The 24,970-nt window shown below is 35.6% G+C and overlaps 2 protein-coding genes across 3 annotated transcripts; both read right to left on the bottom strand.

Moving 5' to 3' along the window:
• Positions 1-6,351: 6,351 nt before the first annotated feature.
• LOC110871527 (glycosyltransferase-like At2g41451) lies at positions 6,352-11,353 on the bottom strand. Its single transcript, XM_022120221.2, has 11 exons — positions 10,988-11,353; positions 9,588-9,737; positions 9,450-9,502; positions 9,216-9,324; positions 8,976-9,110; positions 8,829-8,873; positions 8,560-8,747; positions 8,220-8,361; positions 8,101-8,147; positions 7,020-7,107; positions 6,352-6,704 (listed from the first exon to the last, which is right to left on the bottom strand). The coding sequence occupies exons 1-11, from the start codon at positions 11,327-11,329 to the stop codon at positions 6,411-6,413; spliced, it is 1,593 nt and encodes a 530-aa protein (XP_021975913.1). The 5' UTR covers positions 11,330-11,353; the 3' UTR covers positions 6,352-6,410.
• A 1,597-nt stretch (positions 11,354-12,950) lies between these two features.
• On the bottom strand, positions 12,951-15,764 carry LOC110873853 (nuclear transcription factor Y subunit C-1). 2 transcript variants are annotated; one of them, XR_002555528.2, is made up of 2 exons: positions 13,434-15,034; positions 12,951-13,164 (listed from the first exon to the last, which is right to left on the bottom strand). XR_002555528.2 is itself a non-coding variant. In XM_022122861.2 (2 exons), exons 1-2 carry the CDS (start codon positions 15,709-15,711, stop codon positions 13,161-13,163), a joined length of 675 nt encoding a protein of 224 aa, XP_021978553.1. In that variant the 5' UTR covers positions 15,712-15,764; the 3' UTR covers positions 12,951-13,160. The 2 variants fall into 2 exon arrangements, 1 of the variants encoding a protein (XP_021978553.1); XM_022122861.2 differs by lacking the exon at positions 13,434-15,034 and adding an exon at positions 15,041-15,764.
• Positions 15,765-24,970: the final 9,206 nt, after the last annotated feature.

Raw genomic sequence — 24,970 nt, 5'->3', positions numbered from 1 at the left:
GACCAAATCTTCAGGAATATAGTTTTGGCATATCGCTTTTCCATCATCCTCAATGATCATATTATGCAAAATGATGCAAGCATACATGGCCATTCGTATTTTATCCTTATGCCACATGCGACAAGGATTCCTGATAAAATGCCATCGTTGCTGTAGAACCCCAAAACACCTCTCGATGTCCTTTCTCGAAGACTCTTGTAATTTTTTAAAATACTTCCTTTTTTCATCGAAAGTTTCAGAAAACGTTTTAACAATAATCGAATACTCGGGGTAGATACCATCGCCCAAGTAGTAGCCATGCTCGTAATCGTTCCCGTTTGCATGGAAACCGGCCTTTGGTATAGTTCCAGAAATGTAGCCCTCGATTAATGGTGAAGCCTCTAACGTATTAATATCGTTAAAACACCCGGCTACACCAAAGAAGGCCGACCAAACCCAAAGGTCGTATGACGCAACACCTTGTAATACCAAAGTTGGCCCTTTTTGATCACCCCGCGTATGTTGACCTCGCCATGCGGTTGGACAATTATACCAACGCCATTAACGACAATCCAAGCTACCAATCATGCCGGGTATTCCATGCTTTTCTAGATGCACCTCATATATTTTTTGAAGGTCGTTCCAAGTGGGGTTTCTCAAATAACGTTTTCCATATAACTGGCATATTCCTAAAATATAATTTAAAAGTTACGAAAAAATAAATGTATAAAAGTAAATAAATAAAAGACAATTAAAAAATTACCATAGCAAAAATGTTCCAAGGTATCTCGGGTTGTTTTCTCCGCCATCTTCAAATACTCGTCGTTGATGTCGTACGTGTTTCCGTATGCTAATACGCGTAAGGCGGATGTGACCTTTTGAATTGAGGTGAAGCCTAGATATCCTCGTGCGTCCATTCTTTGCTTAAAGAAATCGTACGTATTTTCCAAGTCATTGTTAATGCGCAAAAATAACCTTTGGCTCATCCGAAAACGTCGTCTAAAAACATTCGGTCCGTGAACCGGTGCCGCGTCAAAATAGTCTTTCATCAAACGCTCGTTCGCGGCTTCACGATCTCGCAAGATATAGGTGCGTCGCAAGATGGGTCGTGGAGGGGGAGGTGGCCGAATGTGCTCAAATGTTTGTAGCACAAAAGTACATGCACTCGTAACCCCTTCTTCCTCGGCCGCGTCTTCGTCGGGCGAAAAATATCTTCGGTAAATTTCGGTGAAAGACTCTTCCGACGGGGAACCCATTTTTTATAAAGTGAGACTAGTTTTTTTAAAAATATATAGAGAATGAGAAGGAGAATGAGAAGGAGAATGGTTTGAGTTGTAAAAAAAGTGGAAGAATATGAGGTTATTTATGGTGTTAATAATAAAAAAAATTGATTTTTTTTTAATATATGACCGTTTGATAACGGTCAAAATTTTAAATAAATCATCTCCTCGCGCCGCGATAAACATCACGCTGTTTTTTTTTTTTGGTTCATAGCGCCCATGGGGGCGGTGTGCTAGGCGCCATATCGGCGCTATGGCTTGGTCTCGCGCCCCAGTACATGTGCTCTAAGATGTTAGGTAAGTTATTTAGATAGGGTCGTATTATTCACACATTTTGAAAAATTAAATCGACACCTACAATACATATTGTATAAGCCTATCATGCGTGGTAATACGCATCGTATAGATGAAATTCAAACTTTAAGGTCAGTCAAAGGCTGACAAGGTCCCCATTATGCGCAGTAATACACATCATATAGGCCTATACGATGCGTATTGGTACTAGGTTGTCCTTCAAAGCTGACATTTAGGGTTCACATGCAACCCTAATACGCATCGTGTAGGCCTATACGATGCGTATTGTAGTACGATGTTGCTTTCTGTCACTCAAAAGTGACAGAAAGTGATTGACGTCAGCCTTATACGGGTCGTATAGGCCTATACAACCTGTATTGAATTGTAAATTTGCATTATGCTTCCCCTATTTAAACGATGAAGAAGACGATGATATATATCGTCTTCGTTATATATTCACATTCTTGCGCACAAGATTCATTGGGTGACGAGCAACCTGCTTACCCTAAAGTTTCGTACAAAACTGATCAGTTACGAATAATATATATTTTTGTTAAATGTTATATTTTTTCTGTTAAAAAATATTATAAAATTGTTAATAAATAATATATTAAAAATTGTTATATTTTTTAAATAGGATAAAAAATTAATTAAAAAATGTAATATTTTTATAAAATTGATTAAAATTGTTATATTTTTAAAATATTATAAAAATACATTAAAAATTGTTACATTTTTTAAAATATTTGTTATATTATTAGATTGATATGGATGACGTTGTTATATATTTTTTAAAAAGAATTATAAATAAAATTGTTATATTTTTAAAATATTATAAAAATACATTAAAAATTGTTACATTTTTTAAAATATTTGTTATATTATTAGATTGATATGGATGACGTTGTTATATATTTTTTAAAAAGAATTATAAATTTTATATTTTGTTTAAAAAATTATATTTTTGTTAAATGTTAAATTATAATAAAATTGTAAATGAAAATACATTCAAAATTGTTATATTTTTTAAATATGATAAAAATTAATTAAAAAATGTTAAATTTTTTATAAAATTAATTAAAATTGTTATATTTTTAAATATAATAAAAAATACACTAAAAATTGTTATATTTTTTTAAATTATTTGTTATATTTTTAGATTGATATGGTTGACGTTGTTATATATTTTTGTAAATGAATTACAAATGTTATATTTTATTCTTAAAAAATTATTATAAATGTTATATATATTTTTCACCTAGGATTTTATATCATGCGATGATTTGGAAGGTTGGGTAAAAAGAAGGGGTTTAGCCAACGGATGGTGTTAAAACACCATGACTTGAATAGCAATGGAATCATTCCAGATGTTAAAATACCATGGTTGTATTACAATTTAAGTCATGGTGTTTTTGGAATATGAATGGTGTTTTATACCTTCCAGATAACCAAAATCATTCAAGATGTTAAAACCCTATGACTGTATTAGGATTCAAACCGTGGTGTTTTTGGAATTCATATAGTGTTTTATACCTGCGAATTAACAAAGATGTTGATACGAATTTTATGGATTAAACAATACTTGATACTAGAGGTTATTACCATATTTCAAATAATAGAATATGGAATTTATAGTTTCCTAAAATCCCTCAAAAACAGTTTTGGAAAGAATTTGTTAATTAAATTGATTTTTATTTGAAATTACCCTATGACCCTCAATCTCTAATTTTAATTCAAGACACATGTTCTTATCATATTCCTTCTTAGGCTATAGGGTGTGGTCATGATCCTTATGATCTCCATGACCCTCCACATTAGCGTCATGTCACTTACTTTTAATCCATCATTCAAAACCACTACCCTAAGAGTGTGGTCATGACCCAAACCAATAATCTTTTATTTTAATTTATTTGTAAAAAAGGAAAAAAGAACATTAAAAAAGGAAAGGAAGGTCATGGTTACCATGGTTTAATCCATGCCAACCATGGTGAATGAAATAAGGGGGGGTAATGGTATAGCAATTATTAATGATCCTACATGGCAATTAATGACACAACCATGCCCCCCACACCCTTTAGCCTTATATTTCTCACACAAACCACCATTTTTAGAGGATCCTTAATCTAACTTGACTTGTTAAACTTATACTAATTTATTGTGTCATACATTTAAGTCTTTTTTTTTCACATACTTATTAACTTTACATTCTAAATACTATATTCTATTTAGACTTGTTATATAAACTAATAAATATATATTCTCATCCAATTTTAGTCAAACTATGATCTAAACATACACTCACATTATGGTAAATATATGATGTTCTATTTAGTCGAGATGATTCAAACTATATATATTTCATTATTTTATAAATACGAGTTATTTTAATATGTGACATTCTTATAGCTTTTATATTTCATAATTGTTTGAAACTTTTAGAATCCTAGATCAAATCCCTAAATTCATATGAACCTATAAATCTCTAAGTCATTTGAATTCATTTTATTATATCATTCATCCTTGTATATTATACATGCTATCAGGATAATTTTGGGATTATTCAAACCGCGATGACGGTATAATTTCAATAACCTTTATTTCACCATAACTTCTACAAGAGTTAATTACGTTTTTCGTCCTTATGGTTTATCAAAAATCACTATTTCAGTCCATTAGTTTAAAAATTGCCAAAACAGTTCATGTGGTTTCATTTTCATAACTATTACAGTCCAGCCTCACTAACGCCATCCAGTTATTCTGTTAGTTTATTTGAAATGACCATAGTGCCCTTATTATTAAAACTACAAAATACATAAATAAAGAGTTAATTACGCTTTTCGTCCATGTGGTTTGTTGAAAATAACTATTACAATCCATTAGTTTAAAAATTGCTAAAACAATACCAATACTTTCACACTTCCACATTCAACTCACCGATAATGGCGGTTAACAATTTCATCTATCTACCATCCTTTACTCTACTTTTAACGCTCTCTATTTCCTCAAATCTAGCTAGAAGATCACCTACTCCAGCTCCACACACTGTTGCAGAAATCGGCCTAGGCGGCCAATTAATCGGCGCCTAGGCGCTAGGCGGTCACTTATTGCCTAATTTTGAGCTAGGCGGTCAATTAATCGGTCATGGTCAAAAATCGGTCAAAATCGGTCCTAGGCGGTCAAAATCGGTCCTAAGCGGTCAAAAATCGGATTAATCGGACAATATTAGTTGGTCAAAATCGGTCCTAGGCGGTCAAAATTGGTCAAAATAGGTCAAAATCGAACCATACTATCTGAAACTTGAAGTATTTATGTGAATTTTGAAGTATTATTTTTATATTATTGGGTATATATATATAATTTTGAAAAAATACATACAAAAATCCCATTCCGATTAATCCTGATTAATCCCTAGGCTGTACCTCACCGCCCGACTAGCGCCTAGCGCCTTCTACAACATTGGCTCCACACCCTCTCCACTTCATCCATCTTCAACATCTCCCACCACCAGTGTTGTAAAAGTCGCTAGGCGGTCCGTAGTCGGGCGACTGAGGAGTTGGGAGTAATCGGAGTACTCGGAGAGTACTCGGGGAGTACGCGGAGATGGTAAATATAAAGAAAATTAATTGTTATATATTATTTATGTGTTAAAATAAGCACAATTCATGTCAACTGAGTATAATTTAAAATGAAACATGTTTAAAGTTCAAATATTCTGAATACAAGTCCGACTAGTCTAAGTACAAGGCCGAGTAGTCCGAGTACAAGGCCGAGTAGGCCGATTTTGACCGAGTTTGACCGATTAAAAGTCAACAAACCACGTTGACCGCCTAGACCGACTAGGCCGACTATGTCCGACTAGGCCGACTAGGCACCGAGTACTCCCGAGTAATCCCGAGGCCGACTAATTGAGACCGCCTAGGAGGAAGTCGCCTCGGAGGGGGTCCGAGGACCGAGTACTCGCCGAGTACTCGGCCGAGTAATCCGACTTTTACAACACTGCCCACCACCACACACACATACCTAAACGATGACCACCTCCACCACCCATATGCCCACCACCGTCATCAAACTACCACCCACCCCTCCCCCTACCCTCATGGCCATTCTCTTCAAACAAATCATCGGCCAACTCCTTTTCTACCGATGAATTCTACCAATTCCAACCACTACACAGGGCACCGCCTATACTTCATCTCCACCCCTCAAGTTTTTCGGGTAGGCCTCAAGTTTTCCTATTGGCGTCGATTGTTATGGGGAATATTAGGTGGCCGGCGATTTCGATTGAGACGGGGAAAGTTGGGTGGTCGGCGATTCAATTATTGTGTAACCGGTTGACAGAGACATATCTGACGCCGATGGAGGTGATAGAGGAGATCCGGTTGACGGTGATCGGGAGCGGTGGAGCTGGAGAAGGTGATGTTCTAACAGGATCCGAAGATACGAGGAGAGTGAAAAGTAAGGATACTGGTACTGTTTTGGCAATTTTTAAACTAATGGACTGTAATGATTATTTTTAACAAACCACAGGGACGAAAACGTAACCAACTCTTTATTTATTTTACTTTTAAATTTAATAACAGGGACATTATGGTCATTTGATATAAACTAATAGAATAACTGGATGACGTTAGTGTGGGTGGACTGTAGGGACATTATGGTCATTTCATATAAACTGATAGAATAACTGGATGACGTTAGTGTGGGTGGACTGTAATAGTTACGAAAGTGAAACCCTAAGGACTGTTTTGGCAATTTTTAAACTAATGGATTGAAATAGTGATTTTTGAAAACCCACATGGATGAAAAAGATAATTAACTCCTACGAATTTGTTTGCATATTTTCAGGTGAAAATAAAATCATATGTAACTGTCGATTTTCTCCATGGTTGGGGCCGGGAGTGGTGGCATTGCCCATAAATTTGTATCTTTATCCCTACTAATGTTAGTTGCTTCTAATACATTACTAAAGGTCATTCGAGGTTGTTTCTTGCCATTTTTTCTAGAAGAAACACCTGACATCGCATCAATAGCATTCGATGAATTATTGATAGCCTCGTTGGAAGATGAAAATGTGTCCTTAGATAGGCTTTTTTGGACGGATGAAATTAACGAACTAAACACACCAACTTCCTTTAATCCTTGTATAATCACCTGTTAACGGTTAGAAAAAAACGTTACTATATAAATTGGATTAAACGGGTCAAACATATCGGATGGGTCGAAATTCGTCCAAAGTACTCATCTTTATATATATAACATCCTAAACCATTTTCTTTGAATAAACAGGTTACTAATTAAACAATACAATTTTTTAATGTTATTTGGCGTAACAAAAAACAGTTCCACGTCAACCCAACCCGATCTTTCATTTCAACCCCTTTATCCAAAATTTACGAGTTTTAACTGGTTACCCGTCTAGCCATATGACGACCTCTAGTGTGTGTGATGCAAATTGTATTTACTTACCATAGGAGCATAAATACGAGTTAAAATCCCCGTTTTCATGAGTTTCATATTTAGATCTTTGTCCGTCCATACAACATGCTCACGGTACCTAAAGATTAACACATTACTCTGTTAACTAAGCTTCGAATTGTGACCATAAGATATTTTTCTATTTTAAAGGTATTTTAGACATTTTACTAGTAGTCAAACATGATGATAATTTCATCATTGTGATCAAATATTCTTTTTAACATTTTTTTTAATATGCAAAAACAACCAATTACAAATAAGTGACAACTAAACTAGGGGTGAGCAGAAAACCGAAATAACCGAACCGTAACCGAAATAACCGACAAAACCGAACCGAAAAAAAACGACGGTTTGGTTTTCAGATTTTTAATAACCGAAAATTTTGGTTCGGTTATCGGATAATCATTTTCAAAAACCGAAAAAAACCGAACCGATAAGTTACAATCTATATATTTTTATGTTTAAGTTTAATTTGTTTAAGTGTTTAACCCAACGCTAGTAGAAATTATTAATTTTATTCTTGAATGTTAAGTGTTTATAATAAAAACATTACATGTTTATTTATAATTGAAATGATTTATTTATTACCTAGAAGAAATAACAAAATTTAATATAAAATTTAAATGATCTTCAAATTATTATAAAAGAAAATGTCTTATTTAAACTTTGAAGAAATATAAAAATAAATTAGAAGGTTAATTTCAGTAAAAATAGATTAGAAGGTTAAGTTTAGAAAGATTCTTATATTTTAAATTATACATTTTATTTTTTGAATCTAACATAATTTTGTTCCAAAAACCGAAAAACCGAACCTAACCGGCATAAAAACCGAAACCGAAGAAACCGAATCGAACGGTTTTAAAAAACTGAAAACCGACATTTCGGTTTCGGTTCTGATTTTACCCAAAAATCGAACCGAACCGTGCACACCCCTAAATTAAACTGCATGTTGATTTTGAAAACTAAAGTAATTTGCTTTGACTTTAGAAAGTCAAACAACAACTATTCTAAAACTAGTACTGATAAGTGATAAGCAGAAATGCTGAAGAAAATATAAAGTGATAAATTTTACCAATTTAGCATCTCTTCCTGTGATACAGTGGAAGCAATTATAAAAGCCTGCAGCAAATAGCAACCATAGGGATTAGTTTATACCTTATAGCATACACAAATAAATGATTAAATACTCACAGCTCTGTCAAAATCCAACATGAAGCATCTTTCAACCACTTCTTTAGTAGGCTTGCAGCGACAACGATCACGCCTTGATGTCAAATCTGAAAACTTGGTGTAGGAGTAATGTAGAACCGCGGCCTCATCAAGTTTAAGCTCTCTAAATACACACATCTATTTAAGTTAGTTATGGATGGTCTAGAGGCAGAAACATAGGTGAGGCGAGTGACGGGTTAAAACAAGTTGTGTAACGCATTTTCAACAAATAACATAAATCTATGAACAAAATGATTCATGGGTCAAAATGCACCTTTAATCATTTTATTCCAAAAATTGAAAAAATGGTAGAAGTTCATACTTTGGAGTTTTCATATAATTATGCCATCTATGTGCACCGTGTGGACGCAAATGTTTTTGTACACGAGCAGCAGATTTTCCATTTGAATAAGTCAAAAAGTAATTTGGATTGCCACGACTTGATTCTTTGTAATTCGCAAAATACGTTTCCTTCGTAAGGTGATCAAAATTCTTTTTGAACATTGAAACCTGCGGAAATTAATACATGACTATGGATCTCATGTGTCCTTAATTTTTCGTTATAACTAACATACACATGTATAATAATACCTCACTAAAAGGTTCTTGTATGTCGTCTCGTTCAACACTGCTCTCCTAAACCAATAAGGGAAAATCAAATAAGGGCTTAACAAAATTCGATCGAAAAAAAAAAAAAAAACTAAAGTACCAAAAAATGGCGCCTGGAAATTAACTTACATAATTTGGAAAGACAACCGTATCAATATCTTCGGGGATGTCTGTTAAAAGCTGTCTAAGAGAGTATTCACTAGTCCCGGCTGGATAGATTAACTCATCTGTGTCCAGATGAACAATCCACTCCATATGAGCTTCCTTGAAATAAATAGACAACATCAAGAATTTCATAGAGTTTTTTGTATGTATAAAGCTAAAAAAATAGAAAAAAAAAACACAAAAAGAAATCAGAAAAGATTATACCTGTGCCATAACAATAGCCATTTCCATATTAAGTGATTGTTTGACAAATAGTTCATGGTTGCAAGGTTTGTAGAAGAATATTGACAACCATGTCTCGTTCCATGCCCGACTGAATATTCAAAATAACAATTCATTTGCATTTTGCAGGGGGACCAACAAAAAAAAGAGATCATTTCATTCAAATATTAGTTTACAGAAATTCATAAATAAATAAATGAAACAGAACCGACCGACCTCTTGGCTTGTTGTTCTTCAAGTTCTTTTGTTCTATGTATCAGCTTCACATTCTGTAATAAAACAAACGTAAATTATATTATTTGAGACACCTGAAATTAAGAAAAATATGAAGGGAAATGAGAAGCTAAGGCTCACAGGAATGGATTCAAGAACTTTAGATACGAGGGGGGATGCAGCCTTTCCTTCCACAAACAAGAAGAAGTTGGTAACACCAATAACTTTATGATAATAAATCCATGGTAATATTTGCTCTAAGCCTGCAGAAGTGCTTGAAGTAATGCATATCTGCCATTTAACAGATTACAGATAGCACTAATTAATCTTGTGGAGCCTTAACATCACTATACTAGAGCCAAATCACAACTTTCATGTACATTTACATAGCTTCAACGCAGTGAACGATCAGAGAGTGTTTGAGATTGCAATTGCTTATTAAAACTATTTATCTGTGTATAGTTGTTTTGATACAAATGATGGATTTTGAGTATTTGGATAATAGCAAACTTGTGACACCTTAGAAAAATTGGAAATTGTTTTGTTTTGTTTTGTTTTGTCAACAGGAGAGATATCGGATCATAAAAAATGGCCTGCCCTAAATGTCACTAATTTTTAAGGGGGGAGATCGGGATTATTGCCTACAAAATACACTATTTTTTTAAGGGGGGCGCCACTAGCCGGACGTTACAAACCTACTTATAATTCTTGTGTTTTGTTCATAGTTGTTAAAAGCCATCACCTCTTGCGCCTAGGCCCATTTTTCAGGTGAGACGAGGCAGTTGCGCTTTTAGTCAAGGAAATTGCGCTTTAATTCTCCAAGTGATGGTTCAGGCGCACATTCCGGTGAGATTCCTAGATTCCGGAGAGCTTCCGGCCAAATTCTCTAAATTCCAACAAGATTCTAGCCAGATTTCTATTTTTATTCAAGGAAAACTACTTTATAACACTAATACACTAATATTTTGGTACTAATTAGATGATATAAAGTGTTACAAAATAGACTTTGTTTATTTTATTTGAAGAATAGTATTCTTTTTCTAATACATAATATATTTTTAACTTTTTTTCAGTATGCGCTTTATTTTTCTCAGACCCTCGTTTTTTTTTTTCGCTTTGCGCCTAGGACCCAGGCAAGGCCAGTGCGCCTTGTGTGCGCCTAGTGCCTTTTATAACTATGGTTTGTTGTAGAAAAAGCAATTCCAATGTTACATACTAAGCTTGTTGTCACCATAGCATCAATCATCATGCAATCATGCTAAAACACATGCTTCTTAAGTTGAAAACTAATCAGCCAACTCACGTAAACAATAAGCAATCCAATTTATCAAACCTCAACACTGGACACCAGGTCACCTGTCACATCATACGGGTCATACGTGATACATAATTCGTGTTTGAAAACAAACTTTTATCGTAAATTACACAACCCTAGATATATATATTCGATCTTAAATTCTACGTAAAACATCATAAATTCCATAACAACGAATGAAAACTTAAAACCAACAACATAAACAACATACGCAAACGATCCATACCTTCGGTTTACCATCCGACTCATAATCAAACCTCCACTCTCTAAAATACGGAAACGTAACAGTCCGACTTGCTCCCAAAACATCCACACAACTCGCAGGTGTGGTACCCGACGTAGAACTATCCATACCAGGAAACTCAAACCGGTTAAAATCCGAAACCCGGATCGCAGGATCCACAAACTCCCCATGCCATTGGAGGACCAGTGCGAATGCAGCTAGAGAGAGAGGGAGGAGAGTGAGAAAGAGTAAGAGTCTGGAAGTGAAAATGTTGTGAGATGGTTGGGATAAAGAGGAAGAAGATTGACTGTGTTTGATTGGTGGGTAGGAGTAAGAGCCTGCCATTGATGATCTGGAGATGGTGAAGTGAAACCCTAAGGTTGAAGAAGCATGATGCTTGTGTTTACTAGTGTCATGGCTACGAGTGAGCCGTTTTATAGTTGCGGCTTGGCTGAGACTTGATAAGAATATCTAGTAGGGCCTCATATCATCCTTGCAAACCATTTTTTCATTTTCAACCCCACCATTACCTTTACCCTTTTTAATTTCTACCTGATCACCTACCTATATTTAAATAAAGCCCTTTTTTTTCACTTTGGGTCCCCTACATTTGTAAAAAGTAATAAAAACAAAGCCCCTGTACAGAGGCTTAGATGCTAAGAGCACCTAAAAACAAATTTTCACAATGGGTAAGGCCTTCAAAGGGATTCAAGGACATCCCTCCAAGAGATGCATTGGAGTTGGACCAATAACTAGTAGAGATGGGCATATCGGGTTTTTTTTTTTGTACCCGGAATCGGTTTTTGTTATAGTGTAGGGGAACCGGTTCTTGTAGGAACCGGGTCCGATTCCTAACCGGGTTTAGAGCTTTAATACTGGAACCGATAGTAACCGATCCCGGGTAGGATTAGAACCCGGTTCTCTGAAGAACCGGTTCCACCGGGTATGTCATAAAAATATATTTTTTATTTAACAAACACCCCACTTTGAGGGCCCACCACCTACCACCGGACGGGTCCGCTTGAAGGGACCGCCCCATCATTGGACGACGACAACAAGACACTTCCAACGGTCCCGGACAGTTTGGGTTTGGCTTGTTGAGCGGACCAAGCCGCCGAACGGCTTGTTGTTTATGCCTTTAAACATAGTTTCATAAAGGGTTAACAACATGTCTATCACGCCTTTTTGAAGCTTATACGTTGGTGGGAGCACGCGTTTAGAAGCCATAAAGACCTAGTCTAAGGGTCGTTCCACGAATGCCAACCCCAAAGACGACAACCTTAATCACCCTATCTGACAATGATTTGACTCGTTTGTATCAAGTATCAACCCTGCAATATCAGTGAACAATCCAATTTTACTCCCTAAATCACTCACTGCCATGATTTTCCCATCAAAACTCAAAATGTCGTCCAACATAATAATAGTTACTTTCAAAACTAATGGATATTATAATGTGAATAGAAAATTTTGTACGTTTCTATACAATAAGTGACTCTGGTTTGTTAGATCAAATTAAATGTTCTATAAGAATTTATCGATGGTTAAAATATTGGATGAAACATCGTTAAAATATTGACCTACCCCTCATTTAACTGACCTTACCCCTCATTGAACTTTCTTTTTTAACGATTGTTAAAATATTCGATGAAATTGGCATGTTTTTGAAAATGTAGGAACGAAAATCACACAAGTAACAATATGGACTAAAGTGGCAAATTTTGCTAAATGTTAGGGACGAAAATGACATTTTACTATTTTCTTTTGTGACTTTTCATACCAGTTAATGATTTGAAAATAAAGAATTGGTTTAGACCACAAATCTGAACAATATAACCGTCAAACTGGCACATCCGGCTAACCCACCAACCTTATCGGCTTGATTGCCATTTTCTAAAAATTGTAGTTAGTGGTTCGGCCCATAACTTTCTTCAAAACCGGCTGAACCGGACACAAATGCCCCTACTTAAAATAAACACAATGTACAACTTTCATTCCAACTGCACAATGTTTGATCTTTGTTTTTATACAGAGATTTCTAGCACTCTAACTGCATGCATATTCAATCATTCAAACTAGTTACATTATGTCTGCAGGAGTTACTACACCAGCAAGCAATCTGATCTTCATCAGACCCACAAAAATAGAAACCCGCCAGCCACTAAATCTTCGGCTATTAGCTGCAAGAAAAAAAAAAAAACACTTGATTACCTGTTTCTATGTGTAAAATGAGCTTATCATACAAAATTATGATCATGGTTACTGTTAAAAAGCAAACAAAATATTAACATATCATCTTTAACCCATGTTTGTTATATCTTTTGTTTGTGGGTTTCATCTCTTTACTTCTTAGATCAAGCAAACATAACCAGTAGTCTCGCGTACTCATTTCTCGGGACCCACAAAAACTGTTTAATTACCAACAATGACTTTAATTTTGGGTCCTAACCTATATAGTTAAAGGCAGGCACCCAGGCTTAACAAGCCAAAAACAGTCTAAACCAGCTGAACACCAATCCAAAACAGCTAAAATTGGCCTGCACTGGACGTGAGCCTTTTAAGTGTCAGGCTCACCATACGCGTCTTGAGCCTTCAACTACCTAGGTCAATACCCATCAAATCAGGAACCGAAAACAAGATTTATTAAGGGGCTGGAAGCGTAAAATGGGACATATGGCTCTCATATGCAAATCAAGCTCTAAAGAATCAGGTGTGTTTGGGAGTGCATACTAAAACTGTTTTTTTTTTTTTTTTTGTTTCAGAAACAAAGCAATAAACACACTCAAAGCAGTCTGTTCTTATATCAGAACTATAAGATATGGCATAATTTCCTCTACATAAAACTCTTCTCTTTAAAGGTTATCATCACTAACTCACCAAAATCTAACAAAACATAAAATTTAGCTTCTGATGTTACAAGCAATTATAGGAAGTACATGTAGATTGTTTTTGACTCCATTCATATCAGAAAGACCGAATATATATGTCTAAACGAACAAAACATATCGAATGATCCGCAAAGCTTGAATATAACTTCTACTTTGGCTCATTGCAAATGAATTCTCACTTAAAGTTTGAGATTTCCATAAATTAATATCACAGTTAAAACAATAGCATAAAGAAAGATCAACAATTGTAGAACTTAATTTCACTATAAGAAGTAAGAACACTTCACACAAGGGGAAATCAAGATTTGGTAAGAGCAAATGAGATAAACATAATCAAGAACACAAACTTATGATTGTACAGGTAAGATTTTGGCCAAGAAGCATAACATAGAAAGATTTAAACTTTGATATAAAGATAAGATTCTGTGAACATAATCAAGAGCACAAATTATGATTATTTCCCAGAAAAGATGAGGATTTAAAACCGCCCATGATTAAAAAAAAAAATAAACAAAATAAATCCAGGATTTAACACATATTGTCGTCTTATAAACAGATTTCATGAATTTTGACAAGCTGGAACATAAAAAGCTTCAAACTTTGATACATAGGATAAGTATTTGATGGATATAATCAATAACACAATTTATGATTATATCCCAGAAAAATTCAAGATTTAAAACAACCCATGATAAAAAAAAAATTAAAAAAGAACCAAGATTCAACACAAATGGTTGTTTAATTACAAAATTCATAAACTTTACCCAAATAGAACACAAAGAGATCCAAACTTTAATACAAAAACAACAGTGTGACAACCAAAAAGACAATCTTACTCTTGACCATCAACCCCTTCCTTGCCCACCACTCCAATATGACCCAAGAAGAACCCCATTTAAAAGAAAAAAAATTCTAAGATCTAACACAATTGTTGTTTTCTAAACAGCATTCATAAATTTTGACAAAGTAGAACACCAAAAGATTCAAACTTTGATACAGTAAAAAAAATTATGAACATAACCAAGAACAGCCCCATGTAAAAGAAAAAAAATCCAAGATTCGACAAAAATTGATGTTTGATGAACAAAATTCACAAATCTAACTCAACTAGAACACAAAAGGATTCAATCTTTAATACAAAAAGAACCAACAAGACAATTAATCTTACCCTTGACCATCACTACCTCCTTGCCCACCACTCCCACCACTCCCATAATCCTCCCCGGTCTGCCACACTGACTGCCACGCCTGCGAAGGCGGCCCATACATCCCCGTAGGATCCACCGCAGGCCGCCCCATCGTCACCCCAGCCGGAGGATAATAATACGGCACCCCACCCCCCACCCCCACCCCTACCCCAGACCCCACCACTCCACCACCAACCCCACCCACCACATCCTCCTTAACCTCATCTCTAGGCACAATATCAACAAGAAAATCAAAAATATCTGTCCGTGTAATAGCCGCTGCAATGTCGTTTTTCTGCAACGTACGTCGTTTGTTTTCTTCTGCATGGAGCCATGAACGTATGGTAAGTTCTAAAATGAAGAGTTCGCATGCTTTTGCGAATAGTATTGGAGCTTCTGCGGAGATCATGCGGACGTCTTCGTCGGCTTTCATGATCTTTTTGATCCGGGCTAATGGGAGCTGGTGGTTCTTGAAGTCGTTGACTTGTTCGATCTCTTGACGTTGGTAGTTCCAGAACATTTGGAGTTGTTGGTGTTGTTGTTGGAGGAGGTGTTGGTAGGGGGGTTGGGGTGGGAATGGGGTAGGGTGGGGTGGGGTGGTGGAGGGGGGTGGGTGGTGGTTTGTGGTGGTGGTGTTGTTTAGGTTTTCCATTGGGGTGGTGATTTTGTTTTTGTTATTGTAATTGTTATTCTGTTGATCATGTGGAAATGAAAAGGGGTGGTTTGGAAATGGAAGGGGAGGATAAGGTGGGGGTGTGGTGATTGAGAAGTTGCTATTGGATGGGATGGTGTTGAGGTTGATTGGCTTATCCTGGGTACCCTAGGAAGGGTATTATTGTAATTCATCATTTATTATGTTCAAAGTGGTCCTTGTAAGAGTATTTTGATGGAATTTCTTTTTCGTTCGTGTAACTTAACTAAATTTTCGTTTTAACTATAAAATTTGTTTATTTGTAATAACCCCCGACGTTCGATTTCCAATATACATTTTTAATTAATTAAATAATGCATTCTTCTATCCATAACCACATTAAAATACACGAGTGAGGATGAATGTAAACTCCCAAATATGAAGGTTTACCTTAGTATTTCATATAGTTTAGGTACGAGGATAAGGACTTCAATATAGTCATGAAAATACGCAAAATCTAATATCTTTTAATAACTGGTTATGGAGACTCCATTTTGAGTGCTTTTAAGAGGTCAGTAATATTTTTTTTTCCTCTTAGTGTTAAGATTTGGTTTGGGTAATTAATATGGATATAAATAGTTTTATGATTTGGGATGTTTATGAGGTATGCCTTCGGAGATGAGGTGTGGTAACCGCGTGTCTATCGAGGAACGGACATGAAATGACATATATGCAGGGGCTTGTTAGCATTGAACAACCAACTAAGAAAGCCATACTCAACTTGGGATAGAGCTCGAACATATACGAGCTAACGCGGCTAGCATGGGCGGACCCAAGCACACCTTAAGGTGGGCGGGCGCCCCCCTGAGGAAAAAAAAATTTAGTGCTAAGTTCCGTCGAAAATCTCGTCCGCACCCCTTGGGATTTTTTGTCCGCACCCCTTGGATTTTTCGACCGCACCCTTGAAATTTTTCGTCCGCACCCCTTAGGTAAAAAGTTTTATCAATTTATATTTTAAGTTTTTTTTAGTAAACTCTTATTTAAAAAAAATACCATCTAAATTATATCTATATACTATATTATAAAACATTTCCTTAAGGACTTCTTAAAATTTAAGAGATACAAATAGGAATGCTTAGTATACAACACACAATGCATATGTTAACTCTTTTTTAAGGGCAAATATGTCTTTAAAACACTCTAATTAATCTGAAGGAAGTCAAGAGTTAAGATTTATCTATGAAAGCTAATGACATTCAATTCAACAATTACATTAGAGGTATATATATTTACAATTACATTAGATGTATATATTTATGTTTGATTAACTCATTCAAATACTATATTATAATTGGAATTGTATACAAAAAATCTATTCAGATCAACGAAAATCATAAGAAGCGCCTTGAAAATGCAATTATTGTTATATATATATATATATATCAATTAATAATTAACTAATCACTTTCAAAATATAATATATAACACCACCTATGTTCATCCTTTTTTTTTGAACGGCACCTATGTTCATCTGATTATTATGAAATATTTAGTTTAAACTAAAATGATTTTGTCGGCAAAACGTTGCGATGTCTGTTAATAAGATGATGAGGGATAAGCCTCCATTATATTAGAGAAGCTCACACGACCAGTTTATATAACCTTTGTTATTCGACTTTAATGGTAAGTGAATGCAAAAATCAATAATATGCATCTAGAGAATTTAATTTCAGACCGTCCATATTCTATAACCGGTGCTAATAAACACTCTCATGATTACTTCATTTTGTAATTGATAATCAAAGTTGGTCTTTAAAACAGATCAATGTTTATGCTTTAGATGCCCAACCATGGCATGACATGACCATTTATGATGAAAAAGCTATGAAATTAAGAAATTGTCTTTGTTTGTGTGCAAGCTTCCCATCGATGCAATTGGATTTTGAGGAAAAAGCTATGAATCAGTTACCATACGATCAACTTCTTCAACTGCTGCAACCAAAGTCGCATCACAACCATCCAAAGTAACCGCATGACTAACACTAACAACCTTAGACTCTCCGTCACTGAAATCAGTTACGCGATCAGAAACAACCTCTGTTGGGTGTAAAACATACCTCTGTCACGTTACTCCGCCATGATCGCGTAGGATTTAACTGATTTTGGTTCTTTGAAGTTTTTAGCTGTAGGGCCACTATGCCATTTTCCAAGGATCTATTTTGTATTTTTTTAATCAATTATGAAATCTATTATTATTACAGTTGTTCTTTTTGTTAATGTCTCTGAATGTCTTTTTGACTATTTTTTATTTAACTTAGCATCAAGCTCCTAGCTTTTTACATCATTCTCATGTTTGTTGATCTTGCATTCTTGCTAACGGTTTATGAAGAATAACGATCACAATCCGTTTCTTGAAGTTATAATTATGAAATGCTAGAGTCGAAAGTTTAAATTGATGGTGAGCTTGGCGATGGTTGTGCGTAAGGGTGGATCAATATAACCTATTGTCCAGGTTGACCCGTTATCCTGTCTAAGTTTTAAGGGTTGTAAACAGTTTTACCTCTTGAGTTGTGCATTGACTCCTCATTTTCAGCAGAAGTGAAGAAATTCATATTTCATTTCCCAACTACACTTTCTCTCTTCATCAAGGACTCTCCAGCTAGCCAGATCTGAACATATAAACCGGTTAAACGCCAACACTGTTGTTGTTTATTCCTTGAATCTGATTCATCTTATCTTCAATCTGTTCCAACTACAACTACGCTTATTGCCACTTCAAGATGCAGTATTTGTGACCAAGTTCTTTATTTTCTCTGTTGGTACAATAATCTTGCTCTCTTGTGCATTATGCAACCATATGTCCACTGTCCATAATCACTATAAACAGATAGATGATAATAAAAATAACTTCTTATTATATGTGCCTTTTTTTGGGTATAATCTTTTATGCCTTTTCAACATGTGATAGCGGCCTTGTGCTTGCTTTTACTAACAACAAAATTAAAATTGGCGGGACTTTTTTTTTTGTACATTTGGATATATTACCGTCTAATATTGGTGTACGAACCCAACTTCCTATAATTAATATCATGACAATGAACGTTTGACTTCAAAACCATCAGTCATCTACATCAATAAAATATCATAATTGTCAAATTTCGTGAATTTCAAAATTTGTTACTAAGTTATTAATCATATATATTAACTTTTTAATAATAAGTGGTCTTGAATTCTTGATTTTCACGGTAATGCTTATTTAGACTTCGCTACACAAGTTTAATCTAATAATTCCACAGTTAATAAAAAAAGGTGATAAGTTTAATCTGATAATTCTATAAAGAATAGAAAAAAGGTGATTTTTGTTATTAACCTTTTGGATATGGTACTAATGTTTGGTGCAATACGGAATACTTATTGTATCATATATATGGAGTCATCAATGTGTATCTACAACCTATAAACAATGGAGTCATCAATGTGTATATTGTATATATGCTTCGAAATTGTATCTTATAAATCGTTGCTGGTGTAAATTATCGACTCCGCCGCAACGCGCGGGTTCCCCACTAGTAACTTTTAATACCTAACTAACTAAACCCAAATATCCATACCTTTACCCACTTATAATTCCTAGCTAGCTAGCCCACTAAGTCTTAGCCCATTAACTAAACCCAACAATATTTCAAACTATAATCAAATAATTAAAGCCCAAAACCTTTAGAAATTCTCTCCCGCTCTCTCTCTCTCTTGCGTCCCTGCACTGCCAACGAACAACATCACCCAGCGATTGCAGTCCAGCAGCCGGCGACCACCGTAATCAGCCACCATACCACCGTCGTTTGACACCAAATCTAACCGGAATCCGAACACGGGTAAGTTTCTTTGTTACTTTGATGATTTTGGTTGATATTATAGGAGAAAAGGGGTAATAAAGTTGTTAAATAGGTTTGAAATTTTGTGTGTTTTGACGTTGTTTATGGTTGTTTAGATGATTTTTAGGGTGATTATGTTGTTTATATATTTTTAGGGTGATTACAACTTACGTTATGATTTCTAGAGCTTGAATAGTTGAAAATTAAAATTAAAATTGAAACATTATATTATGGAGCGATGAACTTATGTTATATAGAGAAAGATTTGCTTAAGAAATTAGTTTTAGTTGATTTTTGGATATATTTCAAAAAATGAAAACACGTAGGGCGTCGACGTTTTAATTATGTTTGTAACAAGGTTTGACATGTTTTTGACGATTATATAAATTTAGTTTGATGTTCGTTTGTTTTACATGACCCGACCCGATATGAACCGATTTTTTTACTTATATAACTAGGGGCCTAAAATTTTTTAAAAATGTTCCGCACCCCATGGAAAAATTCCTGGGTTCGCCACTGACGGCTAGGCTCAAGATTTCTCAATAAAGCTAAAATTTGAGCTTGAGCCCGACTCGTTTATAACTCGAGTTACTAAGTTTAAAAAGATAATACTTAAACCCCTAAACTAACTTCAAACAAACATAATTTCGTGAACCCTGGTGAAATCAAAGAATAAACTGAAGCGTTTTAGGGGGTTAAGGTTTAGGGAGGGTTTCGTCATTTTCTATTGGGCCCATAAGTGATGAAAATGACATGGATCTTGTTGATATCTTAAAGTGTATTGTCAATTTCTAAATATCCAACTTGAATGGTTTTCGTAATTCCTACACCATACCATTATCTGTTTCCACTATTTGAAAATAATTCCCTCCATTCATTTTAAATATAAAATGTAAATAAAATCTATACCTTTATTATTTTATAAAAATACATTTACAATTGTATATTTTCTTTGAAAATTTTAATTTTTTATAGTGACTATACATTATTTAATGCTGAATTTGTTATGTACAGGTAAATATTGATTTAATTTTTTCAAAGTATATAAAAATATGTATTCATCTGAAGTTTAAAGATCAACCATACGGTAGTTTTTTAGTAAGAAGTTAGCTTTTTAATATATGAATATGAGATTTTGTTAAATAAATCGAAAAGTGATAGAAGAATTCACTGAAAAATGGAGTAAATTTGAAATTTTTAATCTTTGGCTACTGTCATACTACTTGGGTACTGAAGTCAATCAAAGTGAACATGCATGGGACAACCTTGAAACAATCTGCTTATGCAAAAAAAGGTGTTAAGAGATTGTAGGTATAATGACATAATGCAATATTCGAGTAAGTATCCGATTAGCCTAGGTTAAATTTAACAAAAGAAGGTGTTGGAGCAAACCTAAGCCAGTCGAACAATCGAATGTTGGTTGGTTGTCTTGCTATTTAAGTCACACTTGATCGGATCTTAATTATTTGGTTGGTTTGGAAAGTCGATTTATGGCACCCCTAGGCCCTAAGGAGGATCATTTACAAACAATATAACACAAATTGAGATACTGAAGCGTGAAAGTTTTTGAGATTCAAACCTGATTTCCCATTCACTAAACCAAGACTACATATACATGTAATTGGAGAAATATAAGGAAACTAACAACCTATATCCATGGAAACAATATATTAACACCTATACACAAGGTTGATTAAATAACAACAATCATACCGAGTAAATCTCACAAATAGTAGAACTATTGGTAAGGTCTGGGGGAGGTGGGATGTAGGCAAACCTTTCCTCTATCCTAAGAATAGAAAGGTTGCTCCCTGAGAGACCTCCGGCTCGAAAACAACCAACAGGCAGATAGACAAAAGATGGATAAGTAAATAGCGTAGCAGTAGTCAGATAGATCATCAGCAAGCAACATATAAGCATAGATACAAGAAAAATCATCATATATTGGCCTACCTAAAGTGTAAAAGAAATCTAGCCCTCCTTCCCAAGGCAAAGCTTTGACACGTCTATACCCTCACCTACAAGGCCATAACCTTAATCCTACGTCTCCACGAACTCCTATCCTGAACCATGTCCTCAGAGAGGTGCAACTCTACCAAATCTTGCCTAAGTCTTTCATCCCAAGTCAACTTGGCCTGCCTCTACTCCTCCTTCCTTCCACTGTTATGGTTTCCACCGCTCTAACTGGTTCAGTCAACTGCCTCCTCTTCACATGCCCAAACCATCTCAATCTCCCCTCTTTTAACTTGTTTGATATACTAGATACTCGTAACCAATTCCTAAAAACCTCACTTCTTATTCGGTCTAACCTCGTGTGGCCACACATCCACCTCAACATCCTCATCTCCGCTACCTCCATCTTGCGCGCTTGTGTTTTCTTGATGGCTCAACAATCTGTCCCGTATAACATAGCTGGTCTAACTGCTACCCTATAAAATTTCCCTTTTAATTTTGTTGGGAACCTCCTGTCACACAAAATCTCAGTGGCTGCTCTCCACCTACACCAGCCAACCTGAATGCGGTGAGATACATCACTATCTATCTCCCCGTCCCTTTGCACAAACGATCCTAAGTACTTGAACTTAGTCGTTTGTGGGACCACTTGACCCTCAATGGTAACCTGAGTGAAATACATAAAATAATATACAAATAAGGGGTGTTTGGGATTGCTTATTTAACTTAAAAAGAACTTTTTGGCAAAAGGACTTAATAACTTATGACTTATCCAAAATGAGTTTTTAAAAAGGTATCTGGATGAGCTTATGAGGTGGGAAAAGTCAATAAGTCAATAAATTGTTTTAAACAAGTGTTTGGATAAGCTTATGAGGTGGGAAAAGGTAATATTTCAAGAAGAGTTAAAAGGAGTTTCAAAGTCAAGGTTTCTTGGCTTTTCAAAATGGTTTTTCCACCTTATACAAAAAGTTGTTTAAAAAAGTCCTTTTCACATATCCAAACATTATTTTGACTTATTGGCTTTTTCAAAAAACCAACAAGTCAATAAGTTGTTTCAAAACGCTAAGCCAAACACCCCCATAATACACCCACTTAGTCTGAGCAGGAGACTATCAATGCACATGATGGAACGGAACCGAGTAGAAAGTTGTCTGAGGTAGACCTTTCATAAAAATATATTCATATTGAAAATCAGCTGGATATATAGAACACGAACACTAGCGATACAAACCTTTTCCTGAACAAAGTGGATATCAAGTTCTTCATGTTTAGTATGTTGATGTTGCCCCGGATTTCCGGTTAAATACCTCATCTTCTCCCATACCTATTCCATCGCGCTCAACCTCTAGTTCGCATGATACGGCGCCCAACCAATAGAGTTTCAAGTTGGAGACAAAGTGCTATTAAAAGTATCTCATTGTAAATGAGTAGTATGATTTAGCAAGAAAGGAAAGCTAAGTCCGATATCTGTTGGACCATTTGAGGTTATTAAAAGAATGGGACCAGTAGCTTATCAGCTAAAGTTGCCAGAAGAAATAGCGGGTATAAATGATTTATTTCATGTATGAAACTTAAGGAGATGCCTAGCTGATGAAGCTCTAGTGGTATCTCTTCAAGATATAAAGAACTGAAATTTTTTGAGAAGCCTCTACAAATTAAAGACAAGAAGGTCAAGAACCTCAAGCGTAAAGTGAAATGAGATTCGAAAAGAGGACCACAATACTGATGTGTGTAAAATGCAACATATAAATTACATCAAATGAGGCATAAAACTAACCCTTTTTAAGTACTAATGTTAGAAAAAGAGTGTTTTTGTCTTCCTTTTGTATTTTCAGGATTAAATGAGCTCAAATTAACAAAAGAAGCAAAAAAGCAGCTAAATGTAACATAAATACAAGAAAAGGAACATAAGTGGATTGCCCGACCCCTCGACAGCATCCTCCCAAGCAAAACAGAGAAGGCAGAAGACTGAACACGCCCCGTGCTCAGCCAGCACGGGGCCGTGCCCAAGAAGCAGCATATAAGACAAACCTATAGAAGCTTCTATTGCCCACCACGGGGCCGTGCCCAGTGAACACGGGGGCGTGGCGAAAGTACTGCAGGCGCATTAATTGTAATTGCGAATTACAATTAATGAGGAGAGAGATTATCAGACGGGCACGGGGCCGTGCCCAGGCTTCTGTTCAGCCTATAAATAGGAGTGCTTGGCTTCATTGCAACTCATCCCTTGGCACACCACCTCTCTCACACTTCATCCACCACCCACCACCACCATAACACCATCATCCACCACCATCATCCATTGTCCATCATAGAGTGTGTGAGTCGTCTCGGGATCCAAGATTGATCGTAAGAGTTCTTGTCAATCAAGGCCATGTTTGCCTAAGTCTCTTACATCACTTGGTGAAGACAAGTGTTTAGTATAATACTTTTTATTTTTAATCTTTTGCACTTTTTATTTGGTTTTGTATTAATGACTTTAATAACTAGTTGCTTATGTTGAAGGTGACTTTTCCTTATCGTTTGTCCGTGGTGTCTTGGCATTATTTTACTGTCTATATAAAATAAAAGATTTTCACCATTCATATCTCCACGGTCTATATGGAGGTATGTTGGCTACTTGGTCGGGGGTTAAGGGAACAGTTTGGTAAGGGTCTTGCCCTTGTTCAGCGTTTAGAGGTCCTGCAAGGGACCTGAGTCAAATTTAGTAGGATCTCCTTCAATACCCATAGGTATTGGATGGCGGGGATCCAAACTCTTTGACCCCCTCATAAGTTAACTACTATTAATACTATAACCCGGCTATTTAGGACTGTATCCCTGCTGACTCAGACTACTTAGTTGAGGGTAACGTCACCTCCAAAAGAGGAGCCTACCATAATTTGCATTAATAACTTAATTCATTATCTTTCAATAATCCGACCCTTTAGGATTGTATCCTTGCTGACTCAAACTACTGGGTTGAGGGTAACTCGCCTTCAAAAGAGGGGCCTACTACAATAACTAAGATAATCTCTTAAACAAGTGCAATAGTGCGAAAATAATAAAAGGTTATACTAATACACGAGTCGGATCCAAGTGATTCATGTTGTCTATCTGTTTTTATTTTTATTTTATTTTTCAGCATTTAGTTAGCTTTTATTTTCTTAGTTTAAAAAATCTTTTCTAACATTTTGATTTGGTTAGACGTTGAGGATAAACCGGTACTAAAAGCTCTTGTGTCCTTGGACGACCTCGGTATCTTACCAACACTATACTACGTCCACGATGGGTGCACTTGCCCATATGTGTGTTTAGTGTTAGTGAATATCGTGTTTTACAAATTTAAAACTTGGCTAAAAGTGTAAAAAGGGCTTAAAATATACATCTAAAACATATACACACTAGCACACATCAAGTTTTTGGCGCCGTTGCCGGGGACACAAGGATTTTAAGAAAGCTTAAAATCGACGGCC

Source organism: Helianthus annuus, chromosome 8 (genome assembly GCF_002127325.2).
Source record: "Helianthus annuus cultivar XRQ/B chromosome 8, HanXRQr2.0-SUNRISE, whole genome shotgun sequence".
Taxonomy (NCBI): domain Eukaryota; kingdom Viridiplantae; phylum Streptophyta; class Magnoliopsida; order Asterales; family Asteraceae; genus Helianthus; species Helianthus annuus.
The sequence above is the reverse complement of the archived record's forward strand: the minus strand, read 5'-3'. Positions and strand labels throughout refer to the sequence as shown.

Excerpts from the sequence above, each read along its gene's own strand:
- LOC110871527 (XM_022120221.2), bottom strand. The coding sequence starts at position 11,329 with ATGGCAGGCTCTTACTCCTACCCACCAATCAAACACAGTCAATCTTCT. Across the intron at positions 9,503-9,587 it reads AAGTTCTTGAATCCATTCCT|AATGTGAAGCTGATACATAG; the intron begins GTGAGCCTTAGC and ends GTTTTATTACAG. Across the intron at positions 9,111-9,215 it reads TGGCTATTGTTATGGCACAG|GAAGCTCATATGGAGTGGAT; the intron begins GTATAATCTTTT and ends ATTTATTTCAAG.
- LOC110873853 (XM_022122861.2), bottom strand. The coding sequence starts at position 15,711 with ATGGAAAACCTAAACAACACCACCACCACAAACCACCACCCACCCCCC.